The following is a 16286-nucleotide window of genomic DNA, read 5'->3' as shown; positions in this document are numbered from 1 at the left end:
GTCCTTCACTAACGCAGCATTTCCAAGCGGACCACACCGTAACTGTGAGAAGGACGAACTGCGCCTCCACCTCACCGCCCCTCATGCGCCAGTACCCCCTAACCCCAGCCCGGCCGGCCCAGCTCCCGCCCAGCTCGTCCCTAACTCAGGCGCGGAGCTGGGACGCCCCCTGCTGGCCTGGCGGGGATCAGCCCCGGCTCCGGCAGCCACCCCCAACTGACACACGCACTCCGACGGCTAAATGCTCAGAATTGCACCGGCCCTTTCGGGGGCTTTGAATTATAAAATTCAGTCTTAGACTACCCAGTTGGAAGGGGCCTCTGGTCCAAATTCCTGTGAAAATACTTTTTGTCTGAAAAACAAGGGATTTGGATGGGTTTTACTTAATATATACACTCTCCTCAGCGCCCAAACTTTTCCTTTCCTGATGAAAGCTAAAAAACACCCAAACTATACCAAAATGAAACAACCAAACAAACAAAAAACCACCAAAGCCCTAACCCCTCCGCCCCCCCAGTACCAAAACCAAACCAAATCAAACCAAACCAACCCAACCAAAACAAACCCAAACAAAAACCAACACCCCAAACCATACAAAACACCTGGCAACAAAGTTCAGCCATTGGGGTCATTGGGATCATGTAAGATATAAACACTTTCTGCAGGTAAAATTCTTTTATGATTAACTCAATTTTCAGCATATGTTCACAGTAACACAGAACACCTGTATTCCTGCACTGCCAGCTTCATTCTTATAAAGCATCATGTGTTCTCCATTTGGGTCTATAAACAGGTGTGCAGCCTCCTTTCCCTTTGGGTAAAATTCCCCATGTCCCATATTCCCACTTAGTTGTTTCCCTTTCCAACTGACACTCTTTGAAGTTGGGGGGAAGAAAAAAACCTAAATCAATCCACCAGTTAGATGAACATCTCAGCAATCTTGAGATGTCTCGGGAGATTTTTCAGGTCATAAAAAATGTATAACAACTCTCTGATGGTTTTTTTTTGTTGTTGTTTTGCTTTGTTTTGGTTTTTTTTTTTGTTTTAATTGAAACTTGGCATTTTGTCTGCTGTATTTTGGGTACTTCAAAAATCAACAGAGTCAAAACAAATTGTAGATGAAAGATAGCAACAGAGAGGAGAAATAAAAAGGGGTGGGGGTGGGGAAAGAGTTAAAATAAAAACTGAGAAAAAAAACCCAACTGCCTGGCTCTCCTGCTTTCACATAAATAATGGACAGCTAGTAAATAAATAAGTTACAGGTCTCAGCCAAGCCCAGGAGATAGGTGGACATGATCCTGCAAGTTTATTAGAACACAGAAATACAGCTGGAAGGAGACCTGAGAGGTCACTGAGTCTACTCCGCTGCTATCTCTGGCAGTGCCTCACTCAAGACCCCCACTGGGATCAATTTTTCTCAGCTAGGAAGATATGGAAATACCTCACCACAATCAACCGCATGATTTGGGACTTACACTACTGGGTATAAGAGCACAATTTGGTCCCTTTGCTATTACTGAGTTGCATTCATTTCAAGGCTTTCTCAGCACCACACTTCATGAAATATCTTTTCTAGCACTACCAGAAATTCCTGTGTTTTCCAACATTTGCTTTCTGAGATCTGCCTTGAGGACAACACAGTGGCCTACAGGACTCCTCTCAGTGTTAATGAAGATTGTACTGACATTCCCAAGAAAGAATATATCCCTAATGCAACAGTTCCTGTATGTTCAGATAGTTATTGGCCAAAGAGTCCTTAAAAGATACCCATAGATGATTTTCTTTGTTTTCTTTTTTTCTTTTCTGCTTGCCAGGTGCTAGATGCTGTGCCCTCAGAAAACTACTTATAGCTTCCCAGGATTTGGGTGGGATGTATCTCACTTAACAGTAAATGTCTACCAAGCAGATATTGTAATTTGAATCAGTCTCTCCAGGTTTAGAGATGGTAGAGGTGGGTGCTTTACAGTGTACTTTGTGTGCTTTTAGTTCTGTTTCCACTTAAAGCTGAAAGAATGCCTTCCTGGGTGATTCACCAACTCCTCTTCAGCCTCTCTTCTCACTCTAAAGAGAGCCTGGTGATACCAAAGAAAGCATGTGCTTCTAGACTACCAGCATAGGTGAGGCAGGTCCCAACCTTGCTTTTGGATATAGCTTAACTTTTGCTTGCATGTTTAAAACATTCAGTAGTTGTTTTCCCTTCTACCACATACTCCTAATGACTCTGCCACACCTGAACTCTGGAGAGTCACATTCTGCTCTCTTGCACCACTGCCAGCAATCCATCCTATTCCTGTTTTCTTCATTAATATTTCTGCCTTTACATCCTGTTGTTACTTAGAGCTTTAAGCAGGCTTGCCAATACCAATCAAACACCAGATAATAATACTACATAGGTCAATACCATGATAATGATACCATAAAAATTATAGCAACACTCCTATATTAACTAATAATCATATCTTCCAAAAAGAATGGGGGATTTAACTTCTCTACCCCAGCCCACTGGTTTGCAGCCTCCTTTTGCCACAAGCCATCTCAAAACCAGAGAGAACACACAGGAGGAGCAGCTCTGAATGACCAAGGAGGATACCTGTGTAACTTCTCCTAATGAAACTCTCTCCATTTGTTTGAGTGGGAAGAACGTGGGGGACACCCACCAGCTATAAATCCTGTTGGATTTCATTGATGCAACCCCAGACACATTTCAGAAAACCCATTTGAGAAGCATCTCAATACCGTATATCAATTTTGCACTTCACCACTGCAATTTAATTGCCAGTGAGCACCACTGTACTGAGTGCAGTAAGCAGACACAAGCTCAGTACCTATTCAGCAATAAAATTTCAAGCTCATTTATGTGATTTAGTGACACTCCCTTATTTATCTTACAAGTTAGCTTTCAGGTTTTTAAATACAACAAACATAAAAGTGCATTGATTTTTTCACTGTTTTGCTGCTGGCATGCTTGCTTTATTTCTGGTCAGACAGGAAAATCTGATAAATATGATGGTCAGATCCAATGTTGTTTAAAGTCACTTTCTGAGGAATTTCCTTTTCATATCTCAAAGGCTAGCTTGCAGGCTGCATTGAATTGTCAATTGTTCACAGCCTTTATTCATAGAATCATAGAACAGTTTGGGTTGGAAGGGACCTCCAAAGGTCATTTAGTCCAACACCCCTGCAGTGAGCAGGGACATCCTCCACTAGATCAGGTTGCTGAGAGCCTTGTCAAGCCTGACCTTGAATATCTCCAGGTCTGGGGCCTCAACTACCTCCCTGGGCAATCTGTTCCAGTGTTTCACCATCCTCATGATAAAATGTATTAATGTATTTGATTTTCTATGTGAAAAATATTAAATGAAGCATAAACTTCAAGGCTGTGCAATCAAGTTCTTAGCTGGTGTAAACTAAGAATAGCATCAAAGCTGCAAAAGCCAAAACCTGACTGACTGCATGCTTGGATCTTCCAGTGAAACTGTGAACTCTCTGGTAATCTTTGCCAACAATCACTGGGACTGCCCCAAAGAAAGCGCGTGAACTGGCTCCCACACACATCCATGCTTTGAGACAGCATCACAATGTAGCTTCTGCAGTGTAATTTAGACTGTAAAAATGTAGCTTTTACTAGATACTGCCATTATCTAGGGCAGGCAAATTACTGCTAGATCCTCTTGTTTCTCCAGGACTAATCAGGGAAAGGGGCAAGGTCAAGGGTCCTAGACACTAGAGTACAGGAGAAAAGACTGGCACCCTGACACCGACTCAAACTGCTGCCTTCAGCAGAGGCCAGTGGCTGCACCTTGTTCTGCTCCCATCCACAAGTCATTCACCCTGATGAAAACCAATCATCCTGCTTCTGCACAAATGGATGAATGCAGCAATAAATTTGGTTGTTGGTCACGTGCAGGCAAGAGTCTGAATCATAACCTCAGCCACTGTTATCTGCTTCTAACCACCAGGGTGCTTTTCCAGCTGGCATGAGCCCTCTCCCATTTTCTCTGAACTTTGCAGAATCAAGCAATGAAGTTAGCACTAATATGTGTGCAATCCTGAACACTGACCTGAAATCTTGCCCCAGTCCTATTTTAGGCACAATCCTTGAAAACCTTGGGTTCACTGTAGTGTATTCACTTTTGCTGTCATGGGGGCAGTTCAAGTTTGGTTGTATCTGCAGGATACAATAATACACTTGCTTTTCCATGGACCTCACCCTCTCCAAGGCTGGAGAGATGCTTTCCCTAAAGTGAACTTCAAGGTTAGGGTTGGAATCAGAGATAAGATTCAAGACAAGGATGATAAAACCTGTGGTTATATCTTGACCAGTGCTAGGACAAACAGGATTCTTGTTATGTAGGCAGGGCTGCAGGTTTAGCTTAGTGTCTCTTTCTGTCAGTGTGAGAAGATTTCTAATATCAGTAAGGAAAAATAGCTTGATATATTAGTTCTGGGATATGCAGGGGTGATGAATCCTAGGGCACTAAGCTTAGCATTCCGTTTTGCAACTGGATAGGCTGAAGAGATAGACCGAGTCGTTGAAGAACTGCTAGCCCAGAACAAAGCATGCTGTTGGCACTTCCAATGTCTTTTTATTAGCTCTACAATAGAACCGCATCTTAGAGCAAATGGCTAAGGTCAGGGACTGCATCTAGAACAGTGTTATGGACAGAGACAGAGGTGCTGGATCTTCTGGGAAAAGTAACTGGATATTCTGGGAAAGGTAACTGTATCTTCTAGGAAAGGCAACTTACTACTGCTACCTGTTCCTGCTGTAGTTAGAGTTGTGCACAACAGATTTATAAACACCCAGGCCAATGTATGATCACATAGGTGTCTACATAATGTTTCATAATAGAAGTTTTGTCTTTTTCACAACATGAGAAGCCAAGTACTCAGAATACCCACACAGAGCACTATTAAGGTGAGAACCAAGCTCTCTTAGGAGGTGCCAGAATTAAAAGTAGCTGTCACAAAACTGATTTGGTGAGCATCAGTACTGCAACAGTTATAAGCCACATGATTTCCATACTATTTTTCTCTCACATGACCCCTGTCACAGATACACAAATATTGTTAGGGGGCTCAATAGCTATATGCTGTGCCTCATCACACATGAGTGTTTGCATGGGATACTTGACAACACAGGCTCTGTTAAAAGCTGTTCCTGAGACGATGTATGTAATTCTAGTATAGGTATGCATAGCAGTGCTATGGGCCAAGTCCTGCCATTCACAACTTTATTCCAATGGGTGCTTGTAGCAGTTCAAGACAAACCAAGCATTGCTTTACACCTACGCAAGAGGGTAGGATTTGCCCCATTCATTCAGTTCAAGTGAAAAAAAAGAAGTTTCACCTGAGGTTTTCTGAGCTGAATTCTGATTCCAGGAAACGAAGGAACTGATCTCGTCCTACTGGGTCCTTCAGCACCTCATCCATGGAGAAACCCCATCTTTTCACACGCTGCTGACTAGGTTCTTTGCTGTTTGGAAAGAGGGGAAAAAACAGATGGAATGTGCATTTCTGCCTGCTGTCCAAGCAGCTGCTCTTGTTTCTGCTAAGCAGCAAAGGGAGAAGGATTATCAGACCAGGAGAAGGTGTTTTTTTCACAAGATTTTGCAGAAATAAAAGTTAGCAAATAACATACTAAAAGAAGCTATAAAGGGTCACAATTAAAGTAACTTTACTATCTGGGTGCTATGTATATGGCAAAATGAGAGACAGTGAATTATATGATTTTCAGAGTAGTTTCTGGTAGGTTCCATGTAACAAATAACATGTGACACCTGCATGGTTATTTGCTCTGCACTTTTTATGTATCTTCTCAAATGTACCTCGGGTTCTCTTGTATGTCAAGGCAGAAATTTCCCAGCAGTGTTCCCTGGGCCACTGGTGAGCTCCAGAGTATCTCCTTGTGTCCCACACAGTGCTGGCCGGTCACTTGGAACTGGCTTCAGATTTTCAGTTACACATTTGCATTTAAAAAAGCACTTTCACTGTGAAAGCAGTGCAGACAAGATTTCTGAAAATGATTACTGTGCTGTGGTCTTTTATTTTTCAATGTCTCTGATTTTTGGATGCCTAAGTCTTGGATGACCTGAAAAGCATCTCCCTCCTCCCCTCTATGATAATCAGACTCTTATTTTGTGTCTCAGCTGGGACACTGAGATGCAGAGGCACTCAAAATCACTAACCACCTTTCTCCTAAATTGTTTCTTAATACAACCCCCCTTATATAAGCTCTTGTTTGAATTGCTAGACATGTTGCAGAGATGCCTATGGGGAGAGGCAGTGCCTGGAAATCACAACGAGGATACTACGAGACAGTCCACATCAGAGCATAATCTGGGTTCACAAAGTGTTTGAAAGCTTCTGGTGTGATGGCGTCATACTATGAGACAACCATTAAAATACAGCTCAGCTGCTCACATTTGTGACAGTAGAGCCATTGTTAACAGTACATATCTATTAAACTACATGTCTTGTCGTGTCCACAGTGATTCCTAACCCTGGAGCCTTAGGGGACAGTGGCGATCTGTGCTGAAGACAAATAAGCCAAAGGGGTAAATAAAATGCCCTCTCTGATTTCTTCTTGGTGTAAAAACTAAGCAAAATTGATGGACATGTCCTCAGTCGAAGTGCAGAGTGCTCCTCCTGCACTCACTCAGGAGCCAGCAGCAGCACTGTGGACAAGGGTGAAGATGCCAGCCTACCTGTTAAGTGAGTCAGCCTGGACACAGGGACATAAAAGCCATGTTTCTGCAGAGCTACACATGGGCTGAGCTCAGGGAATTTCCTGCTGGATCCAGAGGGCTGTACCTGCTCTTGTTGCTACTGCACAATGTTCTAGCACAAACAACAAGGCCAAAGCGCTGTCTAAAAGCGAAGGTTTTCTGTGGTGCTTCCCTAGTCCTAAGTACCATGAAGGATGAACTGTAGTGGCACAGGGCTGTCCATACTCAGAAGCTGGCCTTACCAGCAGAAGTGAGAGGCTCTTTGTTTTCCTGATCAAGGGCTCTGCTCTCTTAACTGAGGAAACAGCTTTGCAGGCAACGCAAGCGCTACTGCAGCTCTCGGGGATCATTTAATTATTCATGCAAGTTGCAACTAGATGCAGATGCAGTGAGTTCTCTTACAACAGAGCATAAAACAGAAACACAGAGCTGTTTGTTCTTCTGTCTGCCAACAACAAAACTTCCTCTTTTTCATCATCTTCCTTAGCTCTGAACTCATAGCAGAAGCCAAACATTTACTTTAAATTCCTATAAAGGTCATGACACCAGGTTAATTTTATTCTTCAGGGACACTCTGGCCCCTCTGGCATTTGCAACTACCTCAACAGATATAGAAACGATGGATGCCTCGACTACCTTGCAAGTGAGAGGCCCTCCAGAGAAGTATTTTGCAGGGGCTCTATCTGGTTCTAGCCCTGCTAGGAAGGATGGAGAAACTGACTAAAAAGGACAAAATATTAAATTATATGAAGAGGAGCAGAGATTAGGGAAGAAACAGTTTTCTGTGAACGTTGGAGAAGCAAGTGAAAACATCTTTTGCATCCCAGGACACATGGGTTTCAAATAGGGAAACAACTTGTCCTTTTCCTGGAACACTGAGTCACTATGAATTGGTTTTCTTAGGCTGGTAGCATCTTAAACTTTACATAATTACTCAGGAACAGAGAAGATCAGATTTGGCATTCTCTTTTAAAGAATTTACTAAATTGAACTCCCAGTTCAGGACTGCTGCTGAGCAGCAGCAGCTCAACAGTGGGAAAAGCTTCTGAGTACTTGCAGTAGTTGACCACAGGATGAGAGTAGTGAAGGTGATACATGACATGATGATTCCATTCAAACCTGCTAAGATAGCTGCTAGGCATATTGGCAGGCAGGATAATTCTAGCCCTGCTATGAGAGCTGTGGACAGCCTGAGATGGCAAGAGATGTAAACTCCGGTCAGGTCTCCCTTGCACCAGCATCACATGGGCAAAATATGATCTAAATTGAGGTGCTGTGCTTGTATTTTTGAAGAAACTCTCTGAAGCACAAGGCATTGGAGTTCCTACAGTAATTCCTCCTCCTTTTCATCTATTAAATACCATAACAGAGACACTAACAAGTGAGGCCCAAATTCACTTTGTCAATCTATTACAATTCTGACCTGCCAAGTCCCACACATTACTGTGAGTTATACTCCTCTGGCTCCTGTGCCAAAACTACTTCTGTACAGCTGGAAGCACCAATTCATCCCAATCTGCCAGCAGCATCTTTCATGGGATCCCATGACAGGAGCAGAGTTGGAGCAGCGCAGCTCAGGGAGGACAAGAGAGGAGGCTCTCAAGGGTCAAAGGAGATGTACAGGAGGAAGTCTCTCCTGACAGTATTCTATACCTGTGGACTCTCAGATCTGAGGCTGCACGTGTCCTTGACAGGGATGAAAACATTTATTACCTGACTTACAGAGTACCACACATTGAGTAAGGGCTGAATAATTCACAGAAAAAGTGGTAATGCAGAACCTCCTTTAAACTTTAGCTACATACTTGGATCTTGTAAAGTTACAGACATCCAACTTCCTATCCAAGAAGGGCAGTGGGAAGATGACACAAACAAAATGGTAAGAAAACTGTAACATTACTTAAACCTACCAATTCTTACCTCATTTCAATGTCCCACAGTGCTGTGTCATCACTTATCCAGGGATTGGAAGGCTCAGCAGGAGTTATAAAGGGGTCATATTCCACATACTGCTCTGTGTAGGCTATTAAACTGACATATAACAAAGAAAAAAACACTGCTCAGTCATGTATCAGGGAAGGACACCTTTTCTTTTTTATTTTGAGCACTCTTTTTTTGTTTCTTTGGGGTTTCTGTTTGTTTGTTTGTTTTGTGTAGTGATTCATCAGCTTCTCAGCAACCCCCAGAGTGCCTTTTCCCAGGGATGGTGTGTGCAAAGATTTCTCTGCTAACACCCAGCAGCTCTCTGCAGTATTTCCCTCAAGCTCATCTCTGTTGAGATGCCCACATAAACCCTGATGAGGGAAGAGCTGCATTGCTACGGTAGGACTTCCCCTAGCAAGCCACAGGATGGCTATGGAGCACAGGTCCTCCCTTCACTGCACCCACTTAACTTCATGTATTAGGAGTAACTTGTCTAAATAGTGTCATGTGCTGTAGCTGTGAACATACTTAGGCCTTTGGAAGATCACAGTCCTGAGCTTCAGGCTATAGACCACTTCTTTGTGAGGTGAGGAGAAAGTCCTTCACTGAGAGAGTCATTCGCCATTGGAATGGGCTGCCCAGGGAGGTGGTGGAGTCACCATCCCTGGAGGTGTTCAAGAGGGGATTGGACGTGGCACTTGGTGCCATGGTTTAGTCATGAGGTCTGTGGTGACAGGTTGGACTTGATGATCTTTGAGGTCTCTTCCAACCTTGGTGATTCTGTGGTATACCATTTGCTCCAACAGCACTACTGTGAAATACTTCAACAGTAGTTTACAATAATTAACTTAGAATGTAGCAAATTGCAGGCTGAAAAAGCACTTGGCCTTTATACTGGCTTGCTTCACGACAGGTAGATCACAGAATCACAGAATTATTTAGGCTGGACCGGACCTCTTGAGATCTTCAAGTCCAGCCTATGAGCCAACACCACAACATCAGCTAAACCATGCCACCAAGTGCCACATCCAATCTTTTCTTAAAGACCTCCAGTGATGGCAACTCCACCACCTCCCTGGGCAGCCCATTCCAGTGCCTAACACCCTCTCTGTGAGGAAGTGCTTTCTAATATCCAACCTAAACCTCCCCTGGTGCAGCTTCATACCATGCCCTCTTGTCCTGTCGCTAGTTTCCTGGAAGAAGAGCAACCCACACCTAACTACAACTTCATTTTAGGTGGTTGTAGAGAGTGATAAGGTCCCCTCTAAGTCTCCTCTCCAGGCTGAACACCCCCAGTTCTCTCAGCCTTTCCTCATACAGCTTTCCCTCCAGCCCCCTCACTGCTCTCCTCTGGACCCGTTCCAGCACCTTAATATCCTTCCTAAAGCGAGATAAGACAGACAGCCTCTAATCCTAACTGGGATGAGCATCAGAGAGCTTCCTGGGAAAAGAACAGTGTCTGCTTGCATAAGTGACCCAGGAATTCCACTGGGGTTGGGGCTAGGGGCATGCTTTTACAAAAGAAAGGCAGCAGATATGAAACAAATCAAAAGAAATTTGTCTAATAGTCTATATTGGAAATACTCTAAGGCACTTTTAAATCTTTATTTTGTCTGGGTTTGCCAAATAATTAACTAAGTTAATTGAGTCTCATCATACTGAACAACTAATCTGCTTGCACTGTGATTGTCCATGCTAAACTTTGCTTCTGGTCTTCCACATCTCAAAAAGGCAGGAGGATGAAAATACCCTGTGAAACAAAGGGTCACAAAAGCCAGAAAGTTTCCCTGACCTGCTCTACAGTAATTATTTCTTTTTGTTTGTCCTAGCTCTTATCATGAGGCATTAAAATCATACACTTTTGTAACCACAGCAGGTTCCCACTGCCCCTTAGGGCACTCAGGGCTGTCTTATCTCATTTAATTAATTACATTTCATGACTGCTGTGGGTCAAGGGTTGGAGGAGGGAGCAGCGTCCAATTTCAGAGAGCAGCAGCAATCCCTGAAACATCAATGAGGGGGAGGGCTGGTTAAAAAAAAGAAAACAACAACCACCAATAACAAAAAGGTTCAATCAGGAGATATCTCCTGTGAAACTTGAATTGCTCCTGATATAATAATATGGTGGCATCAGAGGTGATAGTACAAGTACTATTAAAAATAAAAGGTGAAAAAATGAAATTAGATGAACCAAGGAGGAATTGTGAAGCACATTTGCTGATTTGGTGTAATGACAGCAACAGAATCATTGTCTTATTGTCTAAAAGAGGGTATAGGGGGGACTCCTAAGGGAAAGCATTTTGTCAAAATGCAAGCATGGACTTTCAGTCTCTCTGTAATTCTGGTAGAAGGGGTGGCAGAAGAGTTCACTGAAGGGTGCAGCACTTGCTTTGAGAATCCAACTGTCATGCAATCAGAGGGCCCTGTAAAGCTTTCACAGTAACTTTGAGGAGCTGCAAGGATAGTACAGATTTTCATCTAGGAAGCTGAGATTGCTTCTGGCAGGAAGATGTTCTGGTTTTCCCCAGCCATTTCTGTGATGCCATGTGTAGTGGGATTGCACTAACACTGCAGGGAAAACAGTAGGTAGAAGATATTGATAGTTTTGCTCAACTTCTCAAATCTCATTGCTAAATTCTAAACTTGACAGTGTGAAGAAAGGAGAAGAAAACTGTTTTCAGGTGCCTGAAACACCTGAGGGATGTCCTTGGAATGTGAACAAGGAGTAGAGGGGAAAATAATCTTCAGTGGTGGGCATTTATTTCATGGGAGTTGGAGACAACCTTTTGAGACCCTTTCCATTCCTCTTCTACTGGACAAGGGCTATCCCTCAGAACAGCATACATTCATGGAAAATGTATGCAATTGGTCTATAGCTATTAAAATAATTTCTGTCTTATTCCTACACCAGATCAGACACCACTCCCTGCCTTACTTGCTCCTTGTTACTTTCCTTGTCCTGCCTGAAAGTGCCTTTGTGCTGTACTGAAAAAATGGCAGGTGGTGCTGCTCTCGGGCTCAGCTGTCAAATAGAGTGTGCCAACAAGTCATCTCTAACACCCTGATCTGCCACACTGTTACTTAACTAGTCTTGAAAGCAGAACTCAGCCTGAAAAGTGACTTCCTAATAACAGCATCTCCTTATACAGCACATTTGTTCCTAGTGTTTGTATTCAGCATTTTACATCGGGCTTTCGGGCCATACAGGCTTTTATTTCAGGCAATCGTTCAACTCAGGTCATCCACATTCATTCCTCCTCTTCTATCCCCACCCCTGCCAAGCCACTGGACTCATCAGCCCCTCTGCTTCCCTTCTGTCTGCTACATGACCCTCCACATCCAGGCTGTGCTTCCCACCACTATCCACACCAAACCCTGGGACCCACCATCTACACTGCCACTCAAAGTCATCACTGAATGCTTCTTCACAAGACAAGTATCAGAACCATTATTTTAATTCTTTATCATTTCAAAATTAACCTTTCAAAAGAGAAGAAAACAACTTTTTGATTGCTCTCATTTTATTGGCATTTCTCCTGGTTCTCAATTTGCACAGATTTTGTTAGCCTCATTTTCTTATCCAATTTGGGATTGATTAAAAAATAAAGAAGAAGAAAAGGTAAATTTCAAAGCCTTTTCAACACAGGAAAATTCTCTGTTGAGTTTTAATGAAAACCAGATGGGATTTTTGGGATTGACAATGTTGTATTTATAAGGTCAATAGCTCCTTACAAACTTGAACAACAGGTGTGTTGTGTGGACAGGATTCAGTGTTCACAAGTGAATGAGTTTTACTGAGCCCATCTCATCAAGTAAATAACTACCTAGAAAAAAATTAAGCAAAACAGATCTGCTTGCTTGTAAATTACCAGCTTGGAAACTCTTACTATATGCCTGAGTATGTTAAGGCTGTTGTAAGTAAATTCAGTATAAAATGACATTTTTTGGAAAAGCACAAATGTGTACTGGTGAGGCCACACTTTGGATACAGTATCACAGTATCACCAAGGTTGGAAGAGACCTCAAAGATCATCAAGTCCAACCTGTCGCCACAGACCTCATGACTAGACCATGGCACCAATATACTATGTTCTGTTTTGGGATTCTATCTACTAGAGGGACATTGGTGTCCTGGGGAGTGTTCAAAGAAGGGCACCAAAGCTGGTGAAGGGCCTAGAGAGCAGGTGCTGAGAGGAGAAGCTGAGGCAATAGGGATTGTTTAGCTTGGAAAAAAAGGAGGCTGAGGAGAGACATTGTTGCTTTCTACAACTAACTGAAAGGAGATGAAAGTCAGTCTCTTCTCCCAAGTAATGAGCAATAGGACAAGCGGAAACATCGTCAAGTTGCACTAGGGGAGATTTAGGCAGGGTGTTAGGAAAAATTTCTTCATTGAAATGGTTGGCAAGCATTGCATCAGGCTGCCCAGGGAAGTGGTGGAATCACCATCCCTGGAGGTATTTAAAAGACATGTAGATGTGGTGCTGAGGGACAAGGTTTAGTGGTGACTTAGTAGTTCTGTATTAATGGTTGGACTTAATGATCTTAAAGGTCTCTTCCAAGCAAAATGAGTCTATGATTTTAACAACAACAACAAAACAAAAACAGACAAAACCCCCCCAAAGAAACAAAAGAACCAGAAGGGCCAAAACACATTTGAATGTGACAATTTCAAGCCTACAATATCATGGATGCAGGATTTCAGGGAGCCTCTGACTATTTTCTATTTATGTGGACAAATTTTTGTTTTAATTATTTTAATTGTTAAACTTCATGAACCAACAGAAATGTTGGGGCTCTTGCAATTTAATTTCCTATACACATGGTAATTATAGGTGCAGGCACTGTGAAGGACATTTCATAGGGTAATCTGTTGGGTTTTTTAATCTAAATAAAAAATCCTCTATTATTCTTTACAAGCCAGTAGCCCTTCTCATGTCCCTCATGTTCAACACCATTTTGCTTTAAACATTATGTTACCAAAGAGCATCCCAATCCCTATGTTTGTCTCAGTGATGTATTTAAGGAGCTACCATTCTTAACTAAATTTGAGCTGCTCTTCTTCTGTTCAGACTTTCCTATCAGAACTAAATACTCTGCAAGTCAAATTGTGACTTGATTTGCCTTTATGAGAAATTTACCTCCTAAAAGATGGCCTTGAGTAGTCCAGGTATAACCCCAGTGCTTCCCTTACAATTTCCTATGTATAAGTGGGAGCAAAAACTGGCTCTACAACCTCAGTATGAACACAGACATGACCATCACATGCGACAAGAAACAAACACAACTCCTTCCTTCCCCAGAGCTGTGCCAAAGTAACAAAAGACAAATGCTGTAAGTTAATTCACAAAATAGTAATAAAAAAAGCTATTTTCATATTGGATGGAATGACTTTTCTGTAAATAAGTTCTGGAGATTGTGAAAGGGTGGGAACCAAAAGTATTGCAGGGGTTCTTGGTTTTGCAAGTAGTATATTGTCTGCTTTTATGGTACAAGAGCAACCTCATTTTTCATCTATTTTTTTTCTCAGTGGCAGAAGAATGAGTGCAGAAGTGTCAGTTGTCAGGAGACAGGGAGCATGGCCAGTCAAGAAGGGGGAAGGACTGGGGACAGAAAGGGGACCAGCCTTTGTGCTGCTCCTGCCTACCCCTCCCTTTCTGGAAATGACAAACTGGAACCGACAAATGAATGGGGAATCAGGCAAGCAGGGACACACACTCACCTTTCTGCTACTTTGGACATCTTTAAACAATGCCTCTCAATCTGCATGTTCAGAAAAGCTATCTGAGGAGAGAGATGACAAGGACATTAACAATCTATGAGCTCTACAGCAAGCCTTGATCACATCCCAACCAACTATTGATTTCTCTTTCCAAACAGCTTCAAAGTAACTCAGAGGGAAATGGGACCCTTCCCTAGGTATTAGAAGGTCATTAACTGCTTCAAACAGGAGTCTTCATTTCCTATGTCAAAGTCCCAGGGGAAGCTTCAGAAGACATAATTAAAAGTAGGAAAGCCACATAGTCAGAGGCAAGATTCCTAGACTGCTTAGGGTGCGGTATGATCCCCTTTTCACACAACATTCCTCCATTTCTCTGACTGGCATCACAAGACCAGTAACAGTTTTACAGCACATATGCCCTCTGTTATGCAGTAGCTCTTGACAGTATTCCGCAGCCTATTTTGCCTATGATGGAAAAATCTCAAGGAATTTAGTGTTTAGGTTTAGTTTGGAAGACCACCTAAAACTGGCTGCCTAACAAACACGTTTAAAGCTGCCTTTACTAAAATGTAGTGATTCTTGTCTGTACTCCAGTGAGTGCTGCTTGTTGCACAAAGTAATTTCAATGGAGAGCTCCCTGTGGCAGAGCAAGGATGTGCGAGTTGCCTGGCCATTCCTTGGAGTCATTGTGCAAATAACTTTTCCCCAGTTGCCTAAAAGCTCTGACTATAGAGTTTTAACAGTGATGAACCTAACAATGTCTTTCTTCACGACCCTTTGTACCCAGCTGTGCCCCAGCCTGCTGGCTACTTCCCTAGACTTTGCCAATGCCCATTTGAGAGACATCCTCAGTGAACTGGAGATGTATCTGTCTACGGGTCCACAGACAGAACAGTAGCAGATTAAGAAGTCACTCTTACCCATAATACATATCATCACACATCTGCAGTGCTCAGAAGAGTTGCCATAAAGCTGTCTACTTACTTGTTTCCGGAAATCCTCTTTTGTAGTTTTGCGTATGGGTTGGGAGGGCAAGTGTACAGGGCTTTGGGACTGAGACTCCTCTGTGACCCCATAGACTGACTGGGAGGAACAAACACAACACAGCATTTTTTCTCTGTTAGGCAGTCAGCACAAGTGCAGTATGCAAAGTAGAAAGGTAACAAGCCAGCAGTTTCCTACTGTTTGTAACCACACAGGTCAATAATCATTCAGCCTGGAGCCAAATTTACAGATCAGATTGTGCTTGCAGATGCCTGCACTTGGAAGGTCTGCAGGCACAGTAAGTAAAAGAGTTTGTTTTAAATGCTAAAATGCAGCTGATAATTTTTAGGAGCTCTGAGGGCTGTATGTGTCAACACTTGCAGGATGAATGCTGGGAGTGGTCATTGCAGTGAACCAAGAGGAGAAAGAAAAAACTAGAACCAAACACTATGCCACTTTCTTTCACTTGATGTAATTTCTTGTTGTAAAACTACACATTGAAGAAAGTGCTTAATAAGGTGTCTATCAGTCAAGCTCATGTAAACCTCTAAACAAAAGCATGCAGATTGACTGGTTCCCATTCATTCTTAGGGCAGAAACCTGCACCAAAAGTAATATCAGTTATCTTTTCATTTAATGTTTTTGCTTTTCACCTGGAATTCCGAAGAGACATGTGAACAGTTCTGCTGCAATGTAGCTACAAATGGAAGTGCAGGAGTCTGGTGTTCCCCTCTTCAAAACAGGCAACAAGCAATAGCACAAGAGAAAACAGCCTCAAATTTCACCAGGGGAGGTTTAGATTGGTTATTAGGAAAAATATTTCCGCTGAAAGGGTTGTCAAGAATTGGAACAGGCTGCCCAGGGAAGGGACCCAGTCACCATCCCTGGAGGTGTTTAAAAGATGTGTTGATGTGATGCTGAGGGACATGGTT

At 42.7% G+C, this 16286-nt stretch overlaps 1 protein-coding gene across 4 annotated transcripts in view; it reads right to left on the bottom strand.

Moving 5' to 3' along the window:
- The window catches only part of RGS6 (regulator of G protein signaling 6), a 296480-nt gene that overhangs the window by 46552 nt on the left and 233642 nt on the right, over positions 1-16286 (bottom strand). For all 4 annotated transcript variants that reach the window (XM_068162146.1, XM_068162148.1, XM_068162147.1 and 1 more), the window contains 4 exons: positions 15355-15453; positions 14371-14432; positions 8649-8759; positions 5351-5476 (listed from right to left, as the gene is read on the bottom strand). In XM_068162146.1, coding sequence (XP_068018247.1) covers positions 5351-5476; positions 8649-8759; positions 14371-14432; positions 15355-15453 — 398 coding nt within the window. The remainder of the gene's footprint in view (positions 1-5350; positions 5477-8648; positions 8760-14370; positions 14433-15354; positions 15454-16286) is intronic.

The sequence above is a fragment of the Melanerpes formicivorus genome, unplaced genomic scaffold, assembly GCF_026170545.1.
Source record: "Melanerpes formicivorus ecotype bairdi unplaced genomic scaffold, bMelFor1.0.p_v2 SCAF_62, whole genome shotgun sequence".
Taxonomy (NCBI): Eukaryota; Metazoa; Chordata; class Aves; order Piciformes; family Picidae; genus Melanerpes; species Melanerpes formicivorus.
This window is presented reverse-complemented; position numbering and strand designations above follow the sequence as displayed.